Source organism: Gobius niger, assembly GCF_951799975.1.
Source record: "Gobius niger genome assembly, chromosome: 20".
NCBI lineage: Eukaryota > Metazoa > Chordata > Actinopteri > Gobiiformes > Gobiidae > Gobius > Gobius niger.
Window position 1 is genome coordinate 15,094,435 of NC_136871.1, and position 26,649 is coordinate 15,121,083.

Sequence of the window (26,649 nt, forward strand, 5' to 3'; positions counted from 1 at the left end):
CCTGCAGGAACTTCCTTTCACTGGAGGGAGTGAGAGCGTGATGCACAAGGCTGGGCTTGTGTGATCATGGGTGTAACTTATGACCACCTCAAAAAGAAGTAAAAGTGGGACAAGTTCTACAAACGGTCGCAAAATAGTCTAACCCACCCAAAGTATGCAGATTCAATAATATGGGCTGCAAGAAACATGGATTTTAAATCACATACAAACATAGCAGGGTTGACCAGATTAATCACTTTTAACAATTGAAACTGGACAGATGATTTGTCAGTAAAGTAAAAGTAGACACAAGCAAAAACATAAATATATTTATTTTTGAAGCATGCCTAAAACTCCAGTACAGCCAAAAAAGGAGCTTATCAGTACTGTACAAGTGAAGGAAACACACACTGTCAGTTTGTGAGCATCTAGAATTGGTCCTGGGATACAACACACAATTGAATCAACAAAATCGCACTGAACAAGCTAAATTGCTTATTTTTAATTTTAGCTTATCATTTTAAGGTGTAAAGAAATTCCAGTCTGAAGTTACATAATACAAAAATTTCTGCTGTGAATTTAAAAAAAAAGAGAAAAAGTTACGCAACACAGCGGGTGAGAAGTGCTAACCAAGCTACATTATTACCACTCCAACAGGCCATGATGGCGAGTGCAGATCCCATCAGTGAATGCACTGGCTAAGCTTTTTGTAAACATTATCTAGACGGGTTGTTGTAAATTTTATTGGCGTAGCATTACTCTAGGCGTGCTGTAGTAAATTGGGTAGAGCACCTTCACTGTTTCTTAGCGATGAGCATAGCGACCAGCACTCCTGTTAGCAACCCCACTCCAACTAGCAGCCATTTCTTCAGAGTCTCCCGAGATCTCCTGGCCTCTGCAGCAGCATTCTGCCCAAAGATTTGAGCAAAACAGTCCTGAAATATAAAAAGTTATGTTAGCTTTATTTTTGGACATCAATTTATCTCACATTTCAGTAGTTCTAAGCTTTCTGGGATCCCTTGTGGATTCTATAGTAATAAACAAATGAGTATTAAAAGCATTAGAGCACTACCATGTGTTAGAATTATTTTTACCAGTAGTGACTGACTTGTTACACTGGCTTTTTACATTGTTTTTAGCTAAAGTTACTCTATGGAGAATGTTTGCTAGTACTCCATAAAATGATGGATGTTGATATCTATTAATTTAAAAGCAGGGTGATCTGAATAACCAAAAAGTGTATTTAGGATTGATGTGCTTAGTCACTGGACTTGGGGACAATGGTACTTACCCAGCCCCCTTGGCTTTGGATCCATGAGGCGATATTCTCATCCAGGTAGATAGTCATCCAGTCAGCGATGCGAGGGACCAGATTGCTCATGTCCTTTTCTACACACTCCACACACAAGACCCCCCCAAAAACAAAAAGACCCACTATGCGTCCCCAGTTGACCCCGTCTTTGAACACCTCGTCCATGACGCTTTTAAAGCTGTGATAAGCCGTATCAGGAGTGATGTCAAGCTGGGAGGAAAGGTTGCTGAACGCTTGTGTGAACAGCTCTTCAAATTCATCTGCAGAGTCCCGGAGTGCAGTCTTAACATCCTCTACGTGATCACGAGACTGGGAGGTCAGAGTTCGTCTACTGCCATTGGGGTTGGACAGCAGACCGTTCAGGACGCAAGCTGCCTTGTTTCCATCAGACTGGACCCGAGCGGAGTCTGACACGAGCAGAGAGCACGGGTAGTTTTTCTGTGATAACTTGTAGCTTAGGAAGAACTCAACCAGCTCTCGATTACTGTGAGACATTATTTCCAAACTGTGGATCACCAACGCGAAACCAGCCTAGTGGCACCCCATGGTTTGTCCCGTCATTGCTGAATACCGGCTGTCACATCTGAAGCTCTATCACCTGTGTGTAAACAAAGACACAAGCAAAAATATTTGTTAACACCAATATGAACAAACGCTCTGAGGGAGGCTTATGCCGAAACGTGTTACTCTATGTTGTAACCAAACAAAGAAATATGTGAGTATGTCTGTCTGGACATATGAACTCCCCTTCCTTGATACCAATATGAACACTTAAAGAACAACTAACCCCAAAATCAACTTTTTTGTCTAGCTAAGTTGTATAAATGGGTATCTTATAGTGTTGTCTACACGTATTTGTCACTATTTTAACAATTTAGTGCATATTTGTTGAAATCCTGTCTTTGTGTCCAAAACCGTCTGTGTGGCGCCATCTGCACCTTATCGAGTGCATTACATGCTTTACTGTTGGTTTCCTTCGTGATTAGCTCTGAGCGGGGCGCTTACGTCAGCAGGAGGGCGCCGACGTCAGCGGCCTCTCTTCTGTGGAGTATAAAAGCAGCCCGCTCCGCACACGCCCCCGTAGCGAGTTGGAGTTTGGAATAGCGAGTGTCTTTATATCGATTTTCAGGTTTGCGATTTATTAGCGTAGCTTTTAGTTAGATTTATTACATAGCTTTTAGTTAGATTTATTACATAGCTTTTAGTTAGATTTATTAGCATAGCTTTTAGTTAGATTTATTAGCTTGTCGTAGTTTAGATAGTTATTAGATTTAGTTGTAGTTTAGTCTTAGTGAGAGATTAGTAGCATTTAGCATAAGAATTAGCTGGGTTAGCTGTATTTAGTGTTCTGTATTGTGTAATATTAGGTGTAGTGTTGTAGTCTTGTTTGTTAGGATGGGGAGAAAGTGTAGTGTTGTAGGTTGTCATAGTTCTGTAGGTTTACATTACTTTCCTCAGGACTTAGAAATTAGGCGCCAGTGGCTGCGCGCAATTGGCCTGGGGGAAAACTGCGAACTCCCGCCTCGTGCTGGAGTTTGCAACCAACATTTTACTTGCGATTCCTTCGCCAACTCCTTGGAGTTTGAGCTGGGCTACAGTAAGGTTCTTCGTTTGAAGAATGAGGCAGTCCCCACCCTTGCTCTTCCACGACTGAGCCCACCGACACTGCTGCCCCGCCAGCAGGACGATTTCAGGCGCCAATCTGAGGTGAGTGAGAATAATAACAACCTAAAACTGCTACTAATGTCATGTAAGTAGAATTTCGATAGTGCACGTTGAAATAGATTGTAGTAGTGTCTCAAACAATGCGGGATCTGGCGTGTAAATAAACTATGCACTGGGTGAGGCTTGTGTCTGCGTGTGCTCCAAGCGGTGCGCCCCGCACTCGTTCACTTGACTTGGGCAGAGGAACAGCAGTCTGCATCCATCAGCTGCCTGGCAACTCTCTAACCCCGCTCAAACAGAGAGCTATGAACCGCATGAGACGGTGAGCTGACAGTTACACCGCTGTATATTATGACATGTGAACTTTTATAGCCTTTTGTAGCTAGCGGGAGTGGCTAATGCATCAGTCTGCACAATAAAGTTACGCTGAGACCGCGCGTAATTGTGCTTGAGACTGAGCACCAAACTAGTCTACATTTTCGCGATGACAGTAGCTTTCATATTTGACAACAGCCGCGCAAAACGTGAGTGCATCTACAAGCTAACCTATAAAGCTAACGGATAGCTATCATTTAATGTGTGGCTAAACTGACCGGGCAGGTGCCCGTGGCTCCGCGCGCGCTCGTGTGATATGTGATCGTGGTCAGTGAGGGGCGAGAGGGCTGACCACTCCAGGTGGACCGTATGGTTATTGGGTGCTCAGGTGCTGGGATCCATATGTTGGCTTACGTTCACTAATCTGCATTAGACAACAATTAAATGCACTAAGGAAATGTAACACATTACCCTTCTTCTGTAGTGTACATTTTAAAAATAATATGTATTTTTACGTTTTCAGCCAGTGACCAGAGAATTTGGCTGCCAGACTGATCCAGTCATTGTAAGGCATGCAAGTGTCCAGGCCAATGTGAAGCCGAGCAGGCGAAGCAAAGGTGATATCTCTTTTTATTGTTTATACAGTCATTTTATTTCTAAAAACACTCTGTTTTGTGTAAATGATAATTACGGCCATTTTTAACATGTTTGTTTATTTTGTTTGTGTTTTGTACAGCTACTCAAGCCCGGACCGCTTACACAAGCGTCGGTTGTGGTACTGAGGACCTGATGGAAATCCCTCTTCCTGACAGTCCCAGAGCAGCCTCTACACCTTTAAAAAGGAGAAGGTGTGAGGTGTCAGCGTCTGACCCCAGCTTCCACATCGATGACAGTGCCAGCACTGTGAACTGTTCAAGGTACAAAGGAAATCTAGCTTTTTAATAGAAAAAATATATACAGGTTATACTGGTTTTTTGAGGGATGAAATATCCTTTATTTTATATAGCATTCCCACTGAAGTCCCTCCACACAAGGACAAAAAATATATTGTTCATGAGGACCAACTGCTGGAGCTGTTCAGGCGCTGTCCTGTCTGCACTGGTCGCTGTGCTGTGGACACCATCACCATCGGCACACTGCTTCGGGTCACTCAACAGTGTCCTCGCTGTGAGTTCTCCAGTCAGTGGTCCAGTCAGCCCATGGTGAACAACATCCCAGCAGGAAACCTACAGCTCTGTGCTGCTGTGCTGTTCACCGGCTCATCATTTAGCCAGATTTCAAAGGTACAGCACAAATTATTTTGTTTGGATTTTGTTTCCATCTATTATCAGTTGATAACCTATTTTTTCCTTTTATAGTTCTTGAGGGCCTTCAATATTCAGGGACTGTCAGAGCAGTGCTTCTACAGGCATCAGGCAAAGCTCCTCATCCCTACGGTCAACTGGCAGTGGAAGCTGGAGCAGGAGGACCTCATCAGGGAGGCTCTTGAAAGCGGCTCTGTGTCACTGGGTGGGGACATGCGGGCAGATTCACCTGGTAAATACATTTCATTAACATTTATCAGAAGTAAAAGTCAGCTAACGTACAACTTGCATTCGTGTAGGACATTCGGCCAAATATGGCAGTTACACGATGATGAATCTCAGTAATAACAAAGTCATTGACATCCAGCTAGTCCAGGTAATGGAATTCAAGGAATGTTTCAATATGTAATTTGGGATCACTCTGTGCATTTCAGCACCTAATTTATTTTTTGTCTTATTAGAGCAATGAGGTTGGAAACAGCGTGCGCATGGAGAAGGAGGGCTTTGTGCGGAGTCTGACTATGCTGGAAGAGAGGGGTGTCAATGTGGAGGCCATTGTGACGGACCGACACACCGGCGTGCAAAAGTTTTTAAGGGAGGAAAAGAAGGAAATCAGGCACTACTTTGACCCATGGCACATGGGAAAGGGTATGCATTTGGGGAATGCTGTGTAATATTATGGTTATTCTGCATTTAGTAAATATGTATTTTAACTCTAGGAATTGGGAAAAAAATTGATGAGCTCGCAAAGAGAAAGAGCACCCAGGACGCTGGCCAGTGGAGAAAAAGCGTGGTAAATCACCTCTATTGGGCAGCTTCGACTTCCACCTCGGGACAAGAGGCTGTCGCTAAGTGGACGTCTGTGGCCAACCACATGCAGAATGTGCACACGCACGACAATGCCCTGTTCCCTCGGTGCCTACACGGGCCTCTGGTTGGGGAAGGGTCAAGAGTGTGGCTCAAACCAAGTAAGTTTTGCATTTGTTATCAGTAATACTGGCCCTTTACTCATTGTATTTTATGTACATTTCAAAAATGTAAGGTTGGCATTGTCATTCGAAACAAAAATTGCTTTACAATTATGTCATGGTAATTTACTCTGTAGGCACAGCAGCATGTGAGAGGCTCAGTGACATTGTGTTGGCTCCACGCTTTGTGAAGGATGTGGAGAAAATCAGCCCGGTGTACCACACGTCAACCCTTGAGGCCTTCCACAGCCTGATAATTAGGTTCTCCCCCAAAAGTGCAGGCTTCTCCTTCAGAGGAATGTTAGCAAGGTAATACATACATACATTTAAAAAAAAAAAATGTTGTGTGAATCTGTACCTAAAAATGTTGTAGGTTGCAAATTGCTGCCCTGCACTACAATGAAAATGCTACAAGGTCACATGCTACAACACTTGAAGGTGTACTGCGGTATGCGATAGTGTACCCAAAGTACAAACGTGGCGACTACACCGTGCGAGCCTTGAAGACCAGAGCTACCTCAGGTATGTCACATTAAAAACAACACAACCAATGCTTTTACAAAGACAAATGTTTTGTGCTTTGTTTACAGTCTACATTGACCAACTAATGGCCCTGCTGTTTGAAAGTGTGGTTGAGGATCCTCTCCCATACCAGGAGCACACAGACAAAGTACCTGTGCCTGAACCACTCTGTGCCCAGTATGAGAGGCCAGACAAGCAGGAGGCTGTGAGCAGGCACAGGTCCAGATTTTTCAAGAGGACATAAGGTGAGCATGTTAAGTTTTGGCTTGATTATTTTGTGTGGCAAATATAATACGTAGATTACATAGCTAGTTTATAATGCTAGACTATAGTGCTAGTTTAGCAAATGTAGAATAAGTAAGGATTAAACAACAAGAAGCTGTGTATTACACAGGTTTAATGCACAACGCAGAGTCAGTTTTTTCAGATGATTTATCTAAAGCGACTTCCACAACAATAGTAGCTTAATTTTTAATCATTACTGTGGAAATTGCTGCAGTAGAGTGATATAGAAGATGATTTTCAGACAAACTGTGCGATTACAGGGAAATAATGCACCAGTTATCATTAGAATTCTCAGATGATTATGGATTGACTGTGGAATATGCATTATTATATTTTCAGACTGGCCTGGCAGTATGGAACAAAATCTTTTCAGAATGCAGACTGTGTTGCCTGAGAGCAGTGGCTAACCATGAACCAAAGTCCAGTGGATGAAAAAAGCCCGTGTATGAGTGGTTTTCTGGATTTTCCAGCTTGAGGTGTGTGCAAGACAGGACTGGCCACTCATTTGAACTGTCATAAGTACCTGTAGGTGAGCACATCACAATATTGCTCAACTCGCATTAAAATTCTAACAAATGTAGCATAGGAGTATTGTATTTTACACCAGTAAGTGGGAGAATCGTTTTTAGTGTTGACCAATAAATGCATTTGTTGACACCTATCATTTTGTTTATATTACTATTTCCCCAAGTGGTTTATATTTCTTCTCATTGAAAACAGTTTTGTGCCTTATTGAGGACTATATTTTAAATGTAAATTATAATGATGCTAACACATCTTGCACGCAAAAATGTATGCTGAGTTGTAACAGACTTTTCTTGTCCATGCAGTGTCAGAGGTGGAGAAAGAGGTGGAGAAAATGCATGCAAACCATTCTTCATGTCCACTGTATGTATCGGATCACACGGTGATGCATTTGATCAGTATATTGATGACAGACTTCCCTTTTAAAGTAATTCATGTCTTTGTGTGTTTTTTTAATTTTTTTATAGCATTTCAATTCACATTTTCAGACGACCTCTCTATCGGGCAAAGAAAGAATGTTTCTGGAAATGGAGGCACATTGGACAAGGACAGTCGCCAACCACATATAGAACGATGGGAGTAAACATTGCAATATGAAGAATTCTATAAGCTGACATGCCACTGGACAACATAGTAGATGAAATCAATGTTCCATGCAAGATTTAATTGTAGACACTGATCAGCAATCCAAGAACAAAATGAAGCCTTTAGCTGTTTCTGTCAGATATTTCACAGGATGGTTTGGTGAGGTAGAACCAGCACCACTTTGTCTCTAGAAGCTGAAAACTTAATGGTGCATGTGTAATTATTTTAGTTGGTATTGCTGGGTTGCAGGTTCTAAAATGTGATGTCACACTCCCCAGTGGGGAGGCAGGAGCCAGTTTTTCATATTAACTGCATTACACTTTCACAAGTTGCAGCCAAAAAAATAAATGTATGAATTACAAAAATGATCACTAATTTCAGTCACTGGGTCCATTATCTTTCTTATACAAGACCAAACATTTCCTCAAAAATGAAATAATTGTACCTCTATATAACATTATAGGCCTTTAGAACACTAACCTGCAACCCAACAACTGTATAGCCATAAGAAGTCAACTTTGTCTCCCGTGCATTGAGAAGACCTGCATGCATGCAGCATACTGTACATGAGCTACTGCTACTTGGTTAATTTAAGCCATCCTGTAGCTCAACTGTGGATGCAAGAATTCAGCTTTACTGCTATGTTTTTAATGCCTTTTCCCCTCAAAACTGTAATGATATCAATCTAAAAGGCGTATTAAAGTTTGATGGATGATCGAGCCACATTTAAAAATTCAGTTCAGTGTGTTCTAGTTCTGATTCTATAAATTAAGTATTAAACAGTCAAGTTCGATCTTGTATGGCAAGTATTAATTTAAATTGTATTTGTTCAATTTGTTTATTGCACACATCTAGGTAGACTAAGTGAATAGAGTACCACATGCAGCTTGATCCTCAAATGAAATATAAACTGTCATTATTGATTGATTGATATTGTCGTAGTAAGATTAACAAAAGAAAAATTGCATTGGGTAATTGCAATGTTGTAAAAGCCAGGAAGTACAAAATTAAGTAAGAAAACTTACCAAAAAAATAAGATCTATCATTTTCACTATTTCAACTAAATAAGCATACATGTAAAGACTTTATTATAGCCTTTACTCATCTTTTAGTGGTAGTTCAGTGCGTGTGTTACATTGGTTAAACCTGTAATTCACTAAATGTAGTAATAGAAATGACTTTGTGGACCCAAGAGCCTAATGTTACAGACCCTTAGTTAAGCCTTTAGATAAACATGGATGATTTATCTGCTTTATCTTCAATGACCAACCGAAAACTATTTCTAGGACAGTGTTCTTGCACAATATTTTTTTTTTTATGTGACATGTTTTGTGCACTTTGCTGTGAGAGAAATAAAAAAAAGCTTTGTAATACATATAATCAAGTCTCTATACCTCACACATTCTCTGCTTGCGACACTGAGATACATCTGCAATGCTTATGCAGACCACAGTGAAAAGTCTACATCTAAAATAGATCGGTAGATTCTGAAAGCAGCCAGGACAGTTACGTTTGGTCCCTTAGCTGCGATGCTAACATCGATCTAGCTCAATGCTAAGCCGTTAGCTTTGTAAATGACAGCGGAATCACTAATAAAATAACCCCGCGCCTCAGAGCAGTCTCGGGTACAAGGCCACTGTCTGCCACGATGCCTGTCCTGTGTAAAGAGAGCTGTAGAGCTGTCTCACCATGTTGCTAAATAAGTTAGCTCGCTGTGCTCGAACTTTGTTTACGAGGAGCGTTGCGAGTGCATCATTAGTCAAATGACTCAGGCCTGACAATCAGACCCCGAAACCCCTCCCACCCCTCACCCCTCCCGCGTGCCCCTTAGTCCTCCAGGCAACGCCCCTTTTCTGTTGAGATTTTCAAATCTGACACTCTCAGACTGAGCCTCTGGAAGGGGGGGTTAGATACCCTTTAATAATGGCAAACATGTAGCAGAAACTAAATGTGTATGTTGGCATATAAGATATTCAATTAAATCAACTACAAGGGGGAAACAGATGTGTCCACTACTGTAGAAAAAAAAGACATTTAGTTTGTGTTTAATTCATGTCCTTAACTTTTTTTTTGGTCAATGTGAATGTAAACACTGACGAAAGATTAGGACAAAATAACAAAGATACAGCACACAGACGCCTTTTGTATGAGACGCTCTAATAATGCCTCAAATTTAGAAAATCTAAGCCTATACAGGTTATAGACTTGACTGGTTTGCTGATCGCGTAAAGATGCAGCCAGAAGACCCTAGAAGGCTAACCTACTAGGAGATTTCAGGTCTGTCAGTGTTAAATCGTAAAGTGAGATTGCGTCTGTTTGTTTTTGGGCACTGCTTTCAATCACAAAATAATCTATGGCGCTTCGGGTTCGGCATACTTTAAGTTAATCCTGCTGTTGCTAAGCGTCTGAATAAAGCAAAAATGCTAAAATATTGTTGTGACGATTGATGACAGCCAACTGCAGCCGTCGAATTTAGCTCGATGTGCTAACTAGCTGGTGTCTACTAAGCGAGGGACGGCTCAAAACCAGTGCCTTTCTGGAGACAAACATGATGCGAGGCTGTTCGTATGTGGGGTGCTTCTACCTGTTAAGATAATCCTTTCTCAGACGTGCAGCTACATCTTCGTTGCAGTCTGTATTTCGCAGCGTAGACACAATACGGACATTTTTTTTTTTTTTTTGCAGCTGCAGACTCCGTGGCCTGAACAGTGATGCACGCTGACAGGAAGTCCCGCCCTTATCCGCGGCCACTAAAAAGTAAGCAACACCGGAAGTAAGACGTAGTGTGTATATATATATAAAAAAGGTGCTTTAAGCAAAGTGATCTTTTTATGATTATTTTAGAAATTGAAACGTTGAATTTATTTAGAATGGCCAATTATTCACCAACAATGCTTTACGATCATAAATATGTGTACCTTAATTCCAATTGAAGTTCAAAAGGTTGCAAGGAAAGACAAAATTATTAAACAGGCTTTATTAAATGTGTACATATTCTACAACAATAAATGTAAAAGCACGGTCAACAATTCAGTGAAGTAAAAAAAGAAAAAAAAGAAAAGAAATCTGTCTGATAAATGCTTTGACAGCTAACTCAAAATACATGTACAGCAATGAAAGCCTAATACAAGTAGGCCTATTTTATTTAACCATTTTAGAGTTAAAACAAGTCGCAGAGTGTTGATATCTGTAATTAAACAGGTCAGGAGCAAACAATTGGCCCTTTGTGAGATTTCAGTACACTCAAATCTGTCCAGCATTCTTCTGAGCGATTTACAGAGCTATCCTTTTCTGGAGCAGATTCCTTTAAAGTCACAGTCCATGTTATTTGAATGTTATATTGTTACTTAGCATTCTTTGGAGTCTCATTCCTCTGCAATCATCACCACCCTCCTTGACTCCATTGTTTTTAAACTTGCGCCTCATTTTGAACCTCATCTGCAGGAGATGGGTTTTCTTCTGTTACCCATTCAATTTCTTCTGCACTGTCTGGTTCAGCTGTTGTTGTGGACACACATTTCTCTTGTGCAGAGTCCTCCTGTTTGACTTCGAATGTTGTTGTCTCACATTGGGTCTCTTTTGTAGACAGTGTTTCATCTTCTGTATCTTTTTCCATTCCCTCTATGGTCTCAGGTTCACACAGGTTTGTCTCATTTGTGATCTCCTCAGACACAGGCATATCAACTTCCATCTCAGGCACAGGCATATCAACTTCTTTTTCAGACACAGGCATATCAACCTCTTTTTCAGACACAGGCATATCAACCTCTTTTTCATCGTCCATAGTGTCTGCAGCATGTGTTTGATCGACATGGGTTTCCTTGGGATCAATACTTCCGTCCTCATGTTTGTTCTCCACTTCTGTCTCACTGTCTGAGTCAATTGAAATGGTCTCCATGCCTGTGCGAGTTTCTAACTTATTTTGAACAGGATTGGGAACACGAGACTTTATAGCCATATTTCTTCGCATTGAGCTCGTCTCTGGGATACGGCTTTCAAAAATAATGTCATGCTTTACTTTGCTGAGAGCCTCCATGTCAAAGCCCAACAACACAGATGCCTTTGAATCTTTACAATGTTTTTCACACATCCTTTGCTTGATTGAAAAATGGCCGGCAATGTCAGCTTTCCAAAGCCACAGTTTAGCTGAAAGCTTTTCCTTTTCCAGGGCAGACACATAGGGACGGCAGTTAAAGTAAGCAGTCAAGAAGTCTTTTCTGGCTTCATACGTCTTGTGCTCATAACTGGATGGATCCAGAGCAAGGTCAACATGGTCTAGTTGACTACCACTAGTGACTGAGAAGTCCTTGCCCATTTTCATCTTCTTGGGGATGGATGTGGTTTGCATTGGAAGTTGCCTTTTAAGTAATCCTGCTCCAGATGTACCAAGAGTCAAAGGAGATTTTAAAGCCAGGGCAGCCTGACTTCTACCAACAGCTCGGCACTGCACAAGATGAAGTGTAATTGTGGAGGCTACCATATTGCTTGTGTACACTCCTAAGCAATGAATGCACTTGTAGGTCAACTTCTTCTCAACTGGATGCATTGTTTGGAGCACTTGGTGACGCTGCCTCAGATGCAGAGACAAAGCATCCGAGATTGGGCCTTTGAGAATAGTAAAACACAGCGGACACAGAGTCTTTCCCATTTCATGTTTCCTGGACATGGATGGAAGTGCGTTTTTAGCCATAGGTTGTCCTTTTTTCTCAAATATGTTTGTAGTTGTTGCTTTTGTCAAGCCTAAACTTTGTAGCAAAGTGTCATCTTGGCCGTTAGCCGACTCATTTGTATTGAAAGTTAGAACAAGCAACTGTACATTACTTGACTTATCTTGCTTGAGAGCAAGATCAAAAGTCAAAGGTGAAGCTCCAGGGGGGCCATCAAAGGGCGTTAAATGAGCCATAGTCCCATGCTCAATAAGTTTCTCAACACTATGGAAAGCAGAGTGACATTGAGGGCAGGTCAGTCCATGAATTAAAACATGGTTTAGCAGTGTATCACTGGGTAAATAGCGGTTGCAAAGCAAACATTTGCTAGTGAAGTTGTGTATTTTCATTATATACTTTGCAAGAGCCCATACTTTCTTTGCCTTATGGGCACTCTCAAAGTGAGCACTGTAGAGATTTTCAGGAAAGAGCTCATTGCAAACGGTGCATATCTTCCATTTCTGAGTTTGTGCTGTGTTAACATGTGTCAATGGAACATTATTTTCAGCCAAAGTGCTTTTGCCTGGTAGACTACGCGCTCTATTTGGTGCATTAGGAGAGAAGGTTTTTGTGACATTTGGTTTTAAATAGCCAATAACTGGCTGCACTCCATGCTCAGTTGGAAGAGGAGGTGTTCTATTTGTGATTACCGGTACCCTCTGCGACGTTAAAGGTGAAGCTTGAGGCTTGCCGACCATCATATTAGCATGTCCAACCATGGCAGTTACCTGAGCTCCAATGCGTTCATGATACTCCACAACATGCTGCACTATTGCTTCATAACTGCGTGTGGAGAACTGGCAACGTTTACAAAGAATGGTGTTGCTCACCCCATTTTTAACAGAAGGGTTTGGTGCCATAGCAAGATATGGTGATACGACATGTTGGAAATGCTCCCTATAGATGTGACGCCGCACAACATTATACAGTGAATCTCGGAATGTGCACTTTTTGCAATAGTACACAGGTTTTTCCATACTATCCGGCTGCCTGCCTCTTCCAAAGAAGGGCGGATCTTTCTGTCTCCATCCAGACTGCTGTGAGGTGGTATATTGTTGCATGGCATTTGCTGTACTAGGTTGTGGCAACCTGGACTGATGAAATATTCTAATATGGATCTCCATACTCTTTCGGCTAGCAGTGAACGTACAGTAAGGACAGTTGAGGAGTATGTTATCAAAGATTTTTCTGTGTACATTACGAAAATGATTCTTGTAGCCTGAGTAGTATTTGGATGAAAATGAACACTCAGTGCAGCAAAAGGGTTTCGATCTGTAAACCTAAAATATAGAAATAAAAGTTTAAATAACATAATTATCAAAACATAAACATTTATTGGAGAAACAGACACACCTGTGTTTTAGAGTATGAGGGATCCCACGCACAAAGGTCCAGACAGAGAGTGCCCTGGACAAACTGTTCATCAGGACAGAAATCCTTAAAATCCTGTTGAAAGCAAACACAACACAATATAGACAATATAGAATAACATTCCAGAGCTCGTATGTCAGAATAGCAAGATTAAACTCACCTCAACAGCCTCTTTACATAGTTCAAGACCAATGTCTCCAAGAGTTTTTTTCACTTGTTTCCTGGCCCTGCGGATCCTGGCGAGGTTATTTACTGGGAGTTGATACATATTTCCTATAAAACAGAGAAGGCTTCAAGCGATACGTTTATAACACTCCCGGTCATCATCATTAGGTCTTGTTAATGCACCCATATACAAGATATGGCCATCAACAAACCACAATTACACATTTGGTCCCATATTAAACAGTGTAAATATATCGTTTTTGTTGCCAGTGTGCATCCGTTGTTCAAGTTAGCAAGGAGCTAACTTCACTGGCTCTTCTCATACCACCCATGCTACACCGCTGGATCCCATAATGCAGCGCTCAAATGCCGGCTAATGGCCAATACGCTTGGTTTATAAAAACGATCGATAGCATTTACGTACCTTGTGGTATAGCCAAGCTTCACTCTAGACCCTCGCTGAACAAACTATTAACAAAGGAGGTCGCTGTGTGCTGGGAGGTGCAGCAGCGCTGAGCCCAAGCCGGTTCTGATGCTCAGCTAGCATTTGGCTTAGCAAACGAGCTCGGTAGCCGTGACATCACCAAATGTTCCACTTAGCTCGCAATCTTGGACAAGCGCGAAAGGAGAACGATGTCTAAATATTGGTATTATTTCGAGCAAAGCAAACCCCCTTTTAGCCAGCGAGTTTTTCGTATTTCCTTTTGGGCCCCGGGCCCACGAGCTCCCGCTCTGCTGAAGACTGGAGCCAATTTCACCCCAAAATGGCGTCGCTTGAAGAAAAAAACACAACGGAAGTTGCTGTTTGACTGGACATTTTATGGTACGATGTAAAAACATGATTATATAATTGTTTTAAGTTATGTTATTAATGTTTTAATTCACTTTATTCATAATAATATCATCAGTTCATAATAATGATTATGAAGCAGGTATCACAGGTATTTCCTGTGATTTAATTTCTCATCAAACATGCATTAAAAAAAAAAACATTTAACCAATTATTCCAGAGGCTCCAAAACTTCAACGACAACAGTGCGATTTCCAGTCATTACCAGCTTGGTTACTGTTCTGTAGTCCATGTACAGTACAAACTGTCCATTAACTTGGCACACGAACTGACGCACCTAAAAAGAACAAAGCATAAAGTTAGGCAGATTTACTCTAGGCTTTGTGCTTTAGGGGCCTTGGTAATTTCATCTTGCCTTTATGCCTGCAGCTGCTGCTGGACTTCCTGGATCAACAGCCTGTACATAGCAAGGAGCTGTGCCTCTGACCACAAACCCCCAACCTAAATCATCTCCAATCACCTGCAATTGTGGTGAGAGAAAATCACACACAATATCTTTATGGTCGGGTTTTAAATGCAGTTTGGCTTAATTGCGGAATCTGATGATATTATCTCTAGAACTATGTGGATCTATCTATTTCCAACCATTTATGTTTTGTTTACGTTTTTGAATGTAACCCTCTAAATGTACTCATAACGTGAGTCAGATTTATCCACTAACCGTCAACACCTTCTTGATGAATGGCGCGCCAGGTGCCAATAACTCTTCACATGTGAAATTTCGATTAATCACTAAAACAATGCAAGGTTAGGTGTGTTTGTTATTGTAAGATATATTTTTTTTTAGCAATTTACAGGGAAAACAAAGGTTCAGTGCTCAAACATTTTAAATATTCTTACCTGATTTAGGGTTGTATTGGACCACAGAGGAAGGAGACAGTGTGGTAAAAGAAGAAAAATCAGACCGGTTCTTAAGTGAGTTCAAGCTGCCTCTGCGACCAGCTGTGACAGGCTTCAATTCTTTATGATGCCCTGCTATAATGAGGGAGGAAGCTGGTAAGTCATTGTTTTTAATATGGATAACATCGTATAATGGTAATATACCAGTGTGGAAACCACTTTCATCATGAAGGGAGTTTTTACACATAAGAAATGGACTGTCTTGATGGTGGTTTTCTTCTCTGGATATCAATCCTTCTTCAGTGTTTTGCTCAGTTTCATTCAACAGTTCAGATAGTCTGCGGCGCCGACGAAAGTTTATGCAGAACTGATATAGCAATCCACTGTCAAAAAACTCATGCTTTTTGAACACTATACAAAGAACATATAAAGAACAGACAAATGTTAAGGATTAAGTTCGACTTTTTATTTTTTTTTGTCTCACATTTTGCTCCTACAGCATCAGCTAGAAACACATTTCAGCCTGTACCCTTTAAATAGCATAGGGTTAAAGAAGAGCGCCCTCACCGTGCTGAACGATTCCATGCTCCTGCAACGCTCGGCAGAGTTCCAGCCCACGACGGCGGCTTTCTGCCTCTCCATTCTGAATAAGCCAGTCTATCAGCTGACATCCTGGAAATGCTCGCTGATAGGCCACACCGTGCTCCTCTCTCAGCTGCAGGATTGAGTTCTTGTCCCCTATCAGTCTGTTGAGATGGACATTGATGAGCTGTATCTCTTATTCACCACAAACTAATCTGTTCAAAGTCTATTTCTATTTCCTATTTTGAAGGTTAGGAGTTCCAGAAGCATTCAGTCTTACTGCTCATACAGTTGTTGTCCTCTCATGAATATTTTCACCTCAGTGTTGAAGGGGAATGTGCCGTCATCTTTGCGGAATCTATAAAGTCGTTTGGCATCTTTAAATGCAGAATACTTATCACACACTGTGTAGGACAAAGAAGAGAAATCAAATGAGGTCGTCAATAGAACAATATTTTTATTTTTTACAATATTTTAACTTTATTTTGAACACATAATATTGTATTCCCCCCTAAAAAAGTTTTTGTTGATTGCTTTATATATAATAATTAATTATAGATATGACAGCTCTACTTCCATTGTCCTACCATGGTGCACAATGTCATGATCCATGAGGTGTTGGATGAGGCACACTGCTGTTGTTCGATCTGGAGCCTCCTTGTGGCTCAACAACCAGTCTATTAGCTCCTGTCCCACTAAACAGTTGGGATATGTCCTGAGGTGGTACCGTCTTTCTTTTATCAGCTTCCCATCATGAAGTTTGAGCCTGGCACAGGAAAAAAAACACAGCCAAATACACAGTGGGTTCAGGAAGTATTCAACCCCAGCTTTTTATTCTGAAAATAATTTAAAAAAAATAATCTACACTGACGCTAAGAGGCCGTACCTTTCTGTATCATGGGAAATTAAAGAAATATGCCATAGATGTACGCCAATATGAACATTTAAAAACAGCACAAATGGATTTATTGTATAAAGTCTGAGTACTTTTTTTACTAATTTTTAGGGTTAGTGTTATAAATTTACATAATTCTGGTTTCAGATGCTATATTAATATTGAAGCCATTAAAAGCAGTTTGTAAACTTTCTGAAGATGCTGTATGATTATTTTTTTAAATTTAAATAATGATAAATAAGCCTGTCCTACCTGAGTTGTTCTCCAGCAATCATAACCTCTGCCTTATGCTGTCTCGCCAAAGTTTTTTTCCGAACGCTACTTGTTCGCTCCATGTTTGTTTTGTAGAGACTGACTAGCAAGTGGACCTATCTCAAAGTTTTCAACCGTTGTGTTGACAAAATAGTCCTTCTGCCATGTGGGGATGATGTTGCATATACAAAAAGGAACGACCAAGACAGGCAACCCACTTAAATAAAATAAAAAGTGGGTTCTCTACTTTATCTGCTCAGTAAGGTGATCTTTTTCATTGTGTCAGATTTATATTGTTGCATATCTTCAGAGTTGCTGAGTGTCTTGTAATTCAGAGTTGGTTTTGGCACCCGATCCTGTTGAAATATGACGTTTTGCCGAAGAAAGCTCAGCAGATGGCAGCATTGCACAGGTACTCTCTCGAGAAAAAAGAAAAACCTATTTCTCAATTCATTTTGAGCTCTTAAACTAAAGTGAAAGAAAATGAGGTGGACAAAGTACGTTTTTATTTATTTGAATCCTAAATTGTTTGATTTGTCAAGTACTATCTTTATAATGATTAAGTTTATATTTTAGATTATATTATTGTTTACTGTTGTTGTTTTCTTGCTTCCAAAGATGAAAATTCCATCAATATACTTTCAAATGAGAAGCTTCACAACAAAAATCATACTACCTTGACGAAGAGTTTGATAATGTAATATCTGCAAATATATAAATGAGTATGATTTTATGGTGAACCTTTAATATTTCTAACTGTTCCTAGCAAACTATATTATATACAATGGCTTTATGCAATATTAAAGGAGAATATGCTTGGCTGCTTTGGGGAACTTTATCACTTTTTCACAATACGCGACGGGTGAATGTTCATTTTTTATTTTTGCCTTTGTTTTTCTTTTATGTTGAGGACTAACATGGGGTGTCGTGATTACCCTTGGCTTTGCGTGTCCTTGCTCTATATTCTTTTCCCAGTTTTGAACAATGGCTTTCCGTGCTCACATTTGGCTGACATGGTTTTCAGGCCGTCTATCTTGTCAGTGAAGCTTCCCGTGTGTTACGCTTGCTATGGCCAAGTGGAGTCATGTCAGGAGCTTCCCCCAAGTCTGATATGGGGTGTCAGTCTAAACAGCTGTGAGAGATGTAGAGCTGAAAAGAGGCAGAGGAGCAGAGGAAGTTGATGTGTGATTGCAGAGCTTGTGCTGCTGATAATCTGAAGCCTGGAAACAACTCGAGGACTTGTGAAGTAGCCCAAAAACTGAAATTGTGCCCGTTCACTCTCTCACTGCATTCTCACCGGCAAGGTGGGCAAATGTTTCTCTGTCTGTGTGTGACTGAAATAATAAATATCCTATATCGAGGCCCTATAAGCATAATTTACTGACACAGGTTACATGGTATTGTCTCAGAGAAATTGCAGCATTACTGTTTATGGGATGAAATGGAATTCATGTAAGCTTTATTAAATAGCACCTTTCACAACACAGTTAAAAAACATCAGAAAGTATACACAATATAAAAGGCCAATACAAAATCATAGCTGTCCAAAAGTAGCTAATTAAAAGCTGGAACAAATAGATGAGTCTTAAGTTTGTTCTTGAAGGTGTCAACAGAGTCAATTGAGCGCAAAGAGGGCGAAAGACATTCCAAAGCCAAGGAGCAATAGCCTGGAAGTATGAAAAATAGTGTGTGGAACTTTCAGCAGATTCTGATCCACAGACCTCAAAGCCAGATCACTGACAGTAAGAAGGAGTCTGACCATGCAAGGCTCTGAAAGCTAGAACCAGAATTTATATTTTTAGTAAAGCTGGATGTAAATTTGTGTGTTGTTGTTGGTGTTGTTAGGCCTGCTTTATAAAGTTAAATTGAGGATAACTTGTATGACAGAAAAACCTTTCAGGTGAAAGAAAAGAAAGCTGTGGCAGATAAGGTCAACACAAAAGACATATAGTGCCTATCGTGCAGCTTTATAGGTTTTGGTCAAATGATGGTCACGAAGAGCCCGAGGAGACACACTCCTCATGTTTTATGCAAATGAAGCTCTCCTGTGTGTTCTTATTGGTGAGTATCGCGGAGGTGTAGTCCTGGAGGCGTGACATCGCGCGGGTTCATTTATGAGGAAAGTGCGCTCCTCAGGATCAGGCACAGTGCACCGACTGTGGCACAACTATCCACTGGGCACAGCATACGCACGCCTTCTGTCTGCGCACAGACTAACTTTGGACTTAGCCTTCTAAAGAAGCTCTTTGTGCATGAACTGACAGCGGCCAGTTCTTGAGCATCGAGCTCAGCTGAGACTGCACTCCATGGATTTTGTCGACTTTGACTTGATGAAGTTTGGCGTGAAGAAGGAGACTATGCAGGGCATGGAGCGAACCTTCGTCGGGCCGTGCAACCAACTAAGACCGGACTCGGTGTCTTCCACACCCGGTAGCACACCTTGCAACTCGGTCCCTTCATCTCCTAATCTTCACCTGAACGAGCCACGAGGCCACGCTGGTGGAGAACAGTTTTGGATGCAGGGCAGCGCTTACCCACAGCAGATGTACCCGCAAGCATTTGGCTTGACGCCCGAAGACGCAGTGGAAGCACTGATCGGAGCCACGGCACAGCAGGGCCCCCATGCGCATCCACAGCAGCCACCCTTCCAGCCCGAGTACGAGGGCTACGGGCATATGAGTGAGCCAGTGCATTACCCGGACCTGCAGAGCCACTGCCACGAACCCTACATTAAGGACGATCTGCGCAGCGCGTCTCCGCAGTCTCCAGATGAAGTTCTTGGAGCGCACCACGTCCCACAGCAGTCACACAGTCGCCGCTCCAACCCAGACATGCACTTCTCCGATGACCAGCTGGTGTCCATGTCCGTGCGCGAACTCAACCGATTGCTCCGGGGCCTGAGTAAAGACGAGGTGATGCGACTCAAACAGAAGCGCAGAACCCTGAAGAACCGCGGGTACGCGCAGTCCTGCCGCTACAAGCGCGTGCAGCAAAAGCACATTCTGGAGCATGAGAAGAGTAGCCTTGTGTCGCAAGTGGAGCAGCTCAAGCACGAGCTCAACAGACTAGTTCGTGAACGGGACGCTTATAAAATGAAGTGTGAGAAACTGTCCGGGACCAATTGCTTCCGCGAAACGGGCTCTACAAGTGACAGTCCGTCGTCCCCAGAGTACCTCATGTGAGCCCCGCGTGGGCTGTGACAGACTGAGAGGGACTGGGTCCAGATCGTATATGAACTATTGAGTGGCCAGAGGACATGCATGCAGGCCATGTGTGCCAATTTATATACTTTGTCTTAAAGATACTTGAATCAGAGAATATTCCCTTTAATCCTCAGTTACTGCCCCCCAGTGATTCAGAGTTTCTCATTGTTTAGTTGTGTTTCTGTTGCCAAAGAACATTGTTGAAAATTAGGCTTTCATATTTTAAGTTTATTCTGCTGGACAGATGAAGCTTTTTGTGTCTTTTTATTATAATTATAAAATGCCGTTTTACACACTGTATTTTTAATTTTCTTTAGGATCAATAAACCTAAAGTGACTTTTTCAATCAATGTCTCATCTGCATTTCTATCTCAATGTCACACATTTTGTCAGAAGACGGTATTTGCTTGTGAAAGCAAAATAGCTTTTGCTTTTCACGAAAACGATGTTTGCAAAGGTAACTGACACATAGTAATGCTATTATAGTGTCTGAAGCCTAAAAAACAAATAAATCCTCAAGACAAAAGTAAGAATTATTTTGCTCTTATTTATATTTTGCGATAGCTTAAACCAACTCACCACTTTCAGCAAAACAATTTTAAATTATGACTGAATTGGGCTTTCTCTCCTCATCTGACCTTTGACCTTGTGGAGTGCTGCTTCCTGTGGGGCCTATGGCTGAGGCTCGGAGCTGACTGGTGCCGGCAGATAAAGTGGAGTGGAAATCAGGTTTCCCCACTCATGTTTTCCTCACTCACATCAACAACATCCACAGAGGAAGAAGCTCCGGCCGCCACTGCAGACCTGCCGGACTTCAACAAATGTTGCCCTCTCTTATGCATTCTTCTGAATGTACAATAACACGTGTAATATAGGTACATGAAAATGATACGGGAAAAATGTAACTTTTATGCAGATGACACTATTCTTTATTGTTTTAGATCAGAGTCGGGCTCTTCGCAAACTGCAACAAGCTTTTAATTCTCTGAATTTTTTGATATTTTTATTATCTAAAGCACTGAGAAGACAAAATTAATGCTGGTCACAGAGGATAAGTAAAATATCTGCCTCATATTACAACATAACAAGAATCTTGGATTCTTACTTTGATGAAGCACTCTTCTGTACCCCACTTATCCAACAGCTGATGAAAAGGTTGAAATTAGATATTTATTTTAGAATCAAATCTTTCCTTTGCAACAAAAAAAGAGGCTAGTGTCTGCTTTTGCCACAGCTATAGTGTTCATTTTTACACATGCATCATCAGAATCGTTTTCCCCAGGCTTTCTTGATCCTGTGTACGATGGGTCTTTAAGGTTCATTTCAAACCTAAATGCCCTCACACTTCATTGTGTGCTTTTTGAAAGAATGAGTACAGGCGACTATAACCTGAGATCTCAGAACTTTCTTGTATTGTCTGTACCACGAGTCAGAACTGAGCAGGAGAAAAGGCCATTCAACTTCGCGGCACCATTTTCCTGGAATGAACTCCAATCCGACTTGAAGCTCAGTTGGTTTCTTTCTATATGTTCAAGAGACTTTTACAAATTTGAGAAGAATTTCCATGCTGCAAATGCTTTGTTTGATTCATTGAACACAGTATAATGTTTCTTTTCTTTTTATTCCTAAATTTTTACTATTTAATATTGCAAGGACTGAGTGTGTATGCATGAATGTAACCTATATTTAAGATGCCTCTTGGCCAGGACACTCTTTAAGAAGAGTGTTTTGTTTATTTTATATATTTTTTCTCAGTGAAGTAAGATAAAAGAAAGATAGCGTGAAATAGCAGTTAAACAAAACAAATGAAAAAAGTGATAGTCCAGTGGGTAAGATTAATCTGTGAATAAATGTGAGCGAACAACTGTTTATATGACCCATTCAATTTTTATAAATGTCCATTCAATTAGAAAAACAGACACACAGGAAATGCAGTGGGGAATGTGGATTATGGAGTTTGGAAATCTTTAGCTTTTTTTCTTCAGTATCTGCAAAAAAAAAAAAAAAGAACATAGGCTTAAACCCATTATTGACACTTATATTGGTATTATCTTGAGAACCACAGAAAAGATAAACTAAATTTGATAAATCTCACAGTGAATGGAGCAGATAATGTATATTTTGTGGATGTGAATTTTGGCATAAATGTTGCCTTGGACCTTGTGCTTCAGAACATCCTGTTTGCCGACCCCAAAAAAATCAATATGGGTGCCATTTTCCTAGAAGGTTTGCAATTACTGCCAAAGTCGGGGCTTGTATCTTGTAAAGTTTATAATTTGGGGCCTTATCCACCTTCCTGTTGTGTGACAGTCTCAGGGCACTTTCTTCAACGTTCACTTTCCAACTGTGTGACTGAGCAGATGGCCTTGTTAATGGCTGCATACCTTTTAGCCTGGAAACCAGTTTCTCTTTTCATGTGTGACCCCTGGCAGTAATGCTCCCCACACCACCGCCCCATAATACTCTGTGCTCTCAGACATCACAGCACAGGTGCAGTAGAGCTGTCACTGACCTGAACACAAGGAAGACACTGACAAATGTCCTGTCACATGTCTACTATAGTCTACTTATATTGGAATGAATGGTGATGGCGGTGCCAAAAATATAAGATAAGATAAGATAAGATAAGATGGTACATATAAATGTGCCTGTAAACAACAAAAACATACATATTTTTTAAAAGTAATTCTAGCACTGCGTGAACCGTCCTTAGTAAATGCTGTACAAGGAAACATGTATCTTTGAATCTTGACTGCAAACACTAATTCATATTTGTGGCTATTTCCTTTAAGTGTTTTTTTCTTATATACAGCTCTTACATACAGTTTATGTTATTTTGCAGCCACTAAAAGGTATTTGAAAGCTGCAGGGGCCCATGAGTATTTTTCCACCATACACTCATGCATTGTTTATCTCGCTATTGTTCACTTTGGGATGCAGATCCTCATTAATTCTCTGTAATAGCTAATTTTCTTCAAAGGCGTTGTATGTGCATCACTGGCGTGCGTTACATGTGATCCTATACGCAATAGTGGTGAATACAGAGAAGTAGCGTGAAGAGAGCGGTTTATGGTGGTGTGTCACAGTGTGCAGGGTGCCATTGTAGAAACGATTAGCCAGCTCTTTTCCTCCGCATGTGATAGGCTGGCCAGGCTGATGTGGGAGCCTCGCTCTCACCCCCTCCTCCCCATCAACACCCCGAGCCCACAGCGCCTCGGGCTGCCTACTGAGTCAGCAGGAGGGAAAGGTGTCTGCACGGCTGTGGCATCGCAACAAGACAGAAAGTTAAAGAGCAGCCAATCGCTTTACAACAGACATGCTAGCACTTTCTCATACAGCGAAGAGATGGAAAAATGTCTCTCTGCATGATAAAGCAGCCAGAGGACGCATCATCGCGCTCTCACTCTCTTCATAGCCCCCTCTGCCGAATTGTCGTATATCTAATTAAGTCTGATTTTTAAAAAAAGAGATGTTTAAAAAATGGATTACAATTAGTGAGCCCAAAAAGGGTTCAGTATGATTTGATAACTCAAGCTGTACTGTTTTTGGGGAGTATCTGTAGCAGGCCAGTCCAAGGCCCAGGTTGGAGACAGGAGGAATGCCTTTGTGTTGGCTAGTGCAGGAATGCAGCGGCAGCAGGCTGCACACAGCGGCACCAGAGAACACAGAGGAGGGTTGAGGAGCAGCTCGGTCCAACAATCTCCACAGCACACTGTCTAAACATCTACTACCCATTCTCAGATTAGATACGAGGGCCTCACTTTGCCCCCTTAAAACTATTAGTTCAGTTAATCAGTGGAGTTACTGTTAGACACAGTTGATCAATGAGCCATCTAAAATAATGATTACTAATCTTTTACTGGTAAATGTCACTGGGTCAGACATTTGACCTCCAGTGACAGGACTTTTCCAGCCCAAGCCAGTTCTTTGTTGTTTTGCAACGCTGAAAGTTGATTGGCGTTGGTCTGAGCACAGCTTCACGTGAAGCTTAGAGCAGAGATTGGAGTAGAGGACAGGATGGACGAGGACCTTCCTCTTTCACTTCCCATATGAGTGCGCAGTCAAGTGACTTGTGAGAGTGTTCCTTGTATGTGGCAGGAAAGAGGAGCTTTGACGGCTGTGGTTTCCGTTCAGGATGTCCACTAGCTCTGCAGTTGTGACACTCTGAATCATGCACTGACCACACATCTCCATGGACACACGAATGTAACATGGTATAAATGATCTTTTAAGGTTAAAACTCTTCCTTGTAAGCTCTCTTTGTCAAATCCATGTAGTACCATTTAGTGATAGTAAGAAAAGAAAAACCCCAAAGAATTCAATCTGCTATGCTTGAAGAGAAAGCTTTAGTTTAGTTTCAAGGCCTCTGGTTTACAGCTATTTGTCCAATAATGAAACTGGCTATATATATATACTTGTCTTTCAGTGTAGTCCTGGATGTATTATTTATCTATGACTCTGTAAATACAAAGCACCAGATTTCTTAAAGCTTAAATGTTTTTCTCGAACAACCTGGCTTCTCTGTTTTGTGAAGTAATCTTTGACAGTGTTTTATTGCTGTATCCTAAAGGTCCACGGTAATTACAGGGAAACTACTGGTAATGAATAAAGTTATCACATGATGAAGTGCTGAGGATCTTGTTAAGTGGATTAATATGTAGCCTCTCAGGACAATAAAGCTGGTGCTGGCCTCTGGTTGGCTGTGGCGTGTAGACCCGGCTGCTCCTGGGATGTTGTGTTCTGCGTGTTTGTGTATGTGCTCGCAGGGACCTGATAGGACGGCCCGGTGATAAACTGCTTGTCACGTTTCAGTAGACTTCATTGAGCGATGTGTGTCAAAGTCCTGTCAAATTAAAGCCCCTGGACTTTGTCTGTGGAGCAAAGGGCTAACCACTGGATGTAATAATTATACAAGCGTCTTCCTGCATGACAGAAACATAAAAGTCAGGCTGAACTTTTAATAGAGGCGATAAACACCTGAACAGCAAATGCAACTTAAGTCAAGGAATGACACTGATGTGTGACTAATCATTTTATAAGCACTCCACTTGCTACTTACCACACCTTGAAGAAGTTTTGCGGGTGACATTACTACTTTAAAATATATCATAAAACTATTTGGAAGTGAACAGTATGACATGTCACAATTCGTATTATGGGCATAACCATGCGACTTAATTCGTCAGAGCCTTTGCAGATTATTCAATATTTATGACAACATTTGCTGTATCTATACTTCTTTATTGATTACATTTTTACTCACTGAACCCTCATACACTGAATCGCTTTGAAAGGCCTTATAAAGAACAACCCGTATTTCTAAAAATGCAGGTTTGTAATACTCAGTTGTACTGTACATGAACAAAAGTGGGTAGAAAAATATGACGTATCTGTATATGTTAATTTAGAATAATTTTATTCTAGTAGAAGTAAAAAGTAGTGACCCAAATGTGAGTAGAGTAGAAAAATACCATGAGAAAATGCTACTGTTTGAGAGTAAAGTCTGATTTATGTTTCAGATGTGACATGAATTATGAGAAACAAAACATTAAATAATGCACAAGTATTGTTCTCCATTTTATATGTTGAGATGAAGCTTTTGCCACTACAGATTTATGAGTGGTACTGAAGTTAGAGTATAGACACTTACATACGTATGTAGGATTACTCAAGTGAAAAGTACTCTAAGAAGTGCAGTTACTGAGTACTACCCGCATCTGTACAGGACTATTGTCATTCTTTTGAGATAGGGATACTGTAAAATCGAGTGGTCTTTGTTGAACATGAATGAAATCAGTTTCTTGTGCCTAAACTTACCTGCAGACCAGCGGTGCTCAGCAGTATTTACAGAACAAGGAAGCCCTATGCTTAGGATTACCCCAATAAAAGGGTATGATTTTGAAGACATGCTTTTGTGTGAAGCTTTTAGATGTGGACAATGACACTGCACTTAACTAGACAAATACTAGTTCTAAAGTGAAGAGTCTTCCCTTTCACTGGCTGCTAGGATTTCCTGTTGTGTTTTATGGGGGTCATGCAGCTGGCAGGCGCCCTCCTGTTTCTGTCCATAACGATGACAGGCGTCTATTAGTGCACCGTGGACACACGAGCCAGAGAGGGGTGAACCCAGGCCCTGTCCCCTCCCACCCCCTTCCTCCTCCTGCCGCAGGTCCCTGTTGTACAGCTTCCTACAGGCCGGATAGTATGGCCCTCAGTTACTGTTGGCAGCGGGCGCCCATCACGGGTCAGCTCCTGATGACTTAGACTCAACCTGGAAACAGGTCTGGTCCACAGGGAAGTGTCTTAATCTCTGCAATATCACACG

The 26,649-nt window shown here is 41.2% G+C and overlaps 4 protein-coding genes and 1 long non-coding RNA gene across 6 annotated transcripts in view; 2 read left to right on the top strand and 3 right to left on the bottom strand.

Annotated features, from left to right (window-relative positions):
• Positions 1-325: 325 nt before the first annotated feature.
• Positions 326-10,201, bottom strand: LOC306979985 (bcl-2-like protein 1). Its single transcript, XM_079579172.1, has 3 exons — positions 10,045-10,201; positions 1,271-1,889; positions 326-914 (listed from the first exon to the last, which is right to left on the bottom strand). Exons 2-3 carry the CDS (start codon positions 1,784-1,786, stop codon positions 774-776), a joined length of 657 nt encoding a protein of 218 aa, XP_079435298.1. The 5' UTR covers positions 1,787-1,889; positions 10,045-10,201; the 3' UTR covers positions 326-773.
• Positions 10,202-10,474: 273 nt separating this feature from the next.
• adnpa (activity-dependent neuroprotector homeobox a) lies at positions 10,475-14,466 on the bottom strand. 2 transcript variants are annotated; one of them, XM_079579020.1, is made up of 5 exons: positions 14,127-14,466; positions 13,698-13,810; positions 13,520-13,612; positions 11,173-13,446; positions 10,475-11,121 (listed from the first exon to the last, which is right to left on the bottom strand). In XM_079579020.1, the coding sequence occupies exons 2-5, from the start codon at positions 13,803-13,805 to the stop codon at positions 10,870-10,872; spliced, it is 2,727 nt and encodes a 908-aa protein (XP_079435146.1). In that variant the 5' UTR covers positions 13,806-13,810; positions 14,127-14,466; the 3' UTR covers positions 10,475-10,869. The 2 variants fall into 2 exon arrangements, with proteins under 2 accessions (XP_079435146.1, XP_079435145.1); XM_079579019.1 differs by having other exon boundaries at positions 10,475-13,446.
• Positions 14,467-14,703: 237 nt separating this feature from the next.
• LOC306979879 (DEP domain-containing mTOR-interacting protein) lies at positions 14,704-17,208 on the bottom strand (the record flags this gene model as incomplete). Its single annotated transcript, XM_079579021.1, has 9 exons — positions 17,122-17,208; positions 16,562-16,740; positions 16,255-16,378; positions 15,960-16,138; positions 15,597-15,803; positions 15,393-15,527; positions 15,214-15,284; positions 14,908-15,012; positions 14,704-14,829 (listed from the first exon to the last, which is right to left on the bottom strand). The coding sequence occupies exons 1-9, from the start codon at positions 17,202-17,204 to the stop codon at positions 14,704-14,706; spliced, it is 1,209 nt and encodes a 402-aa protein (XP_079435147.1). The 5' UTR covers positions 17,205-17,208.
• LOC306979880 overlaps positions 14,948-26,649 on the top strand; it is a 32,448-nt gene continuing 20,746 nt past the window's right edge. Inside the window, exons 1-2 of the long non-coding RNA XR_013793968.1 lie at positions 14,948-15,023; positions 15,402-15,548. This is a non-coding gene — a long non-coding RNA (uncharacterized lncRNA). The remainder of the gene's footprint in view (positions 15,024-15,401; positions 15,549-26,649) is intronic.
• Positions 18,970-20,628, top strand: LOC306980188 (transcription factor MafB-like). The gene has a single exon (XM_079579452.1). The coding sequence runs from the start codon at positions 19,428-19,430 to the stop codon at positions 20,301-20,303; it is 876 nt and encodes a 291-aa protein (XP_079435578.1). The 5' UTR covers positions 18,970-19,427; the 3' UTR covers positions 20,304-20,628.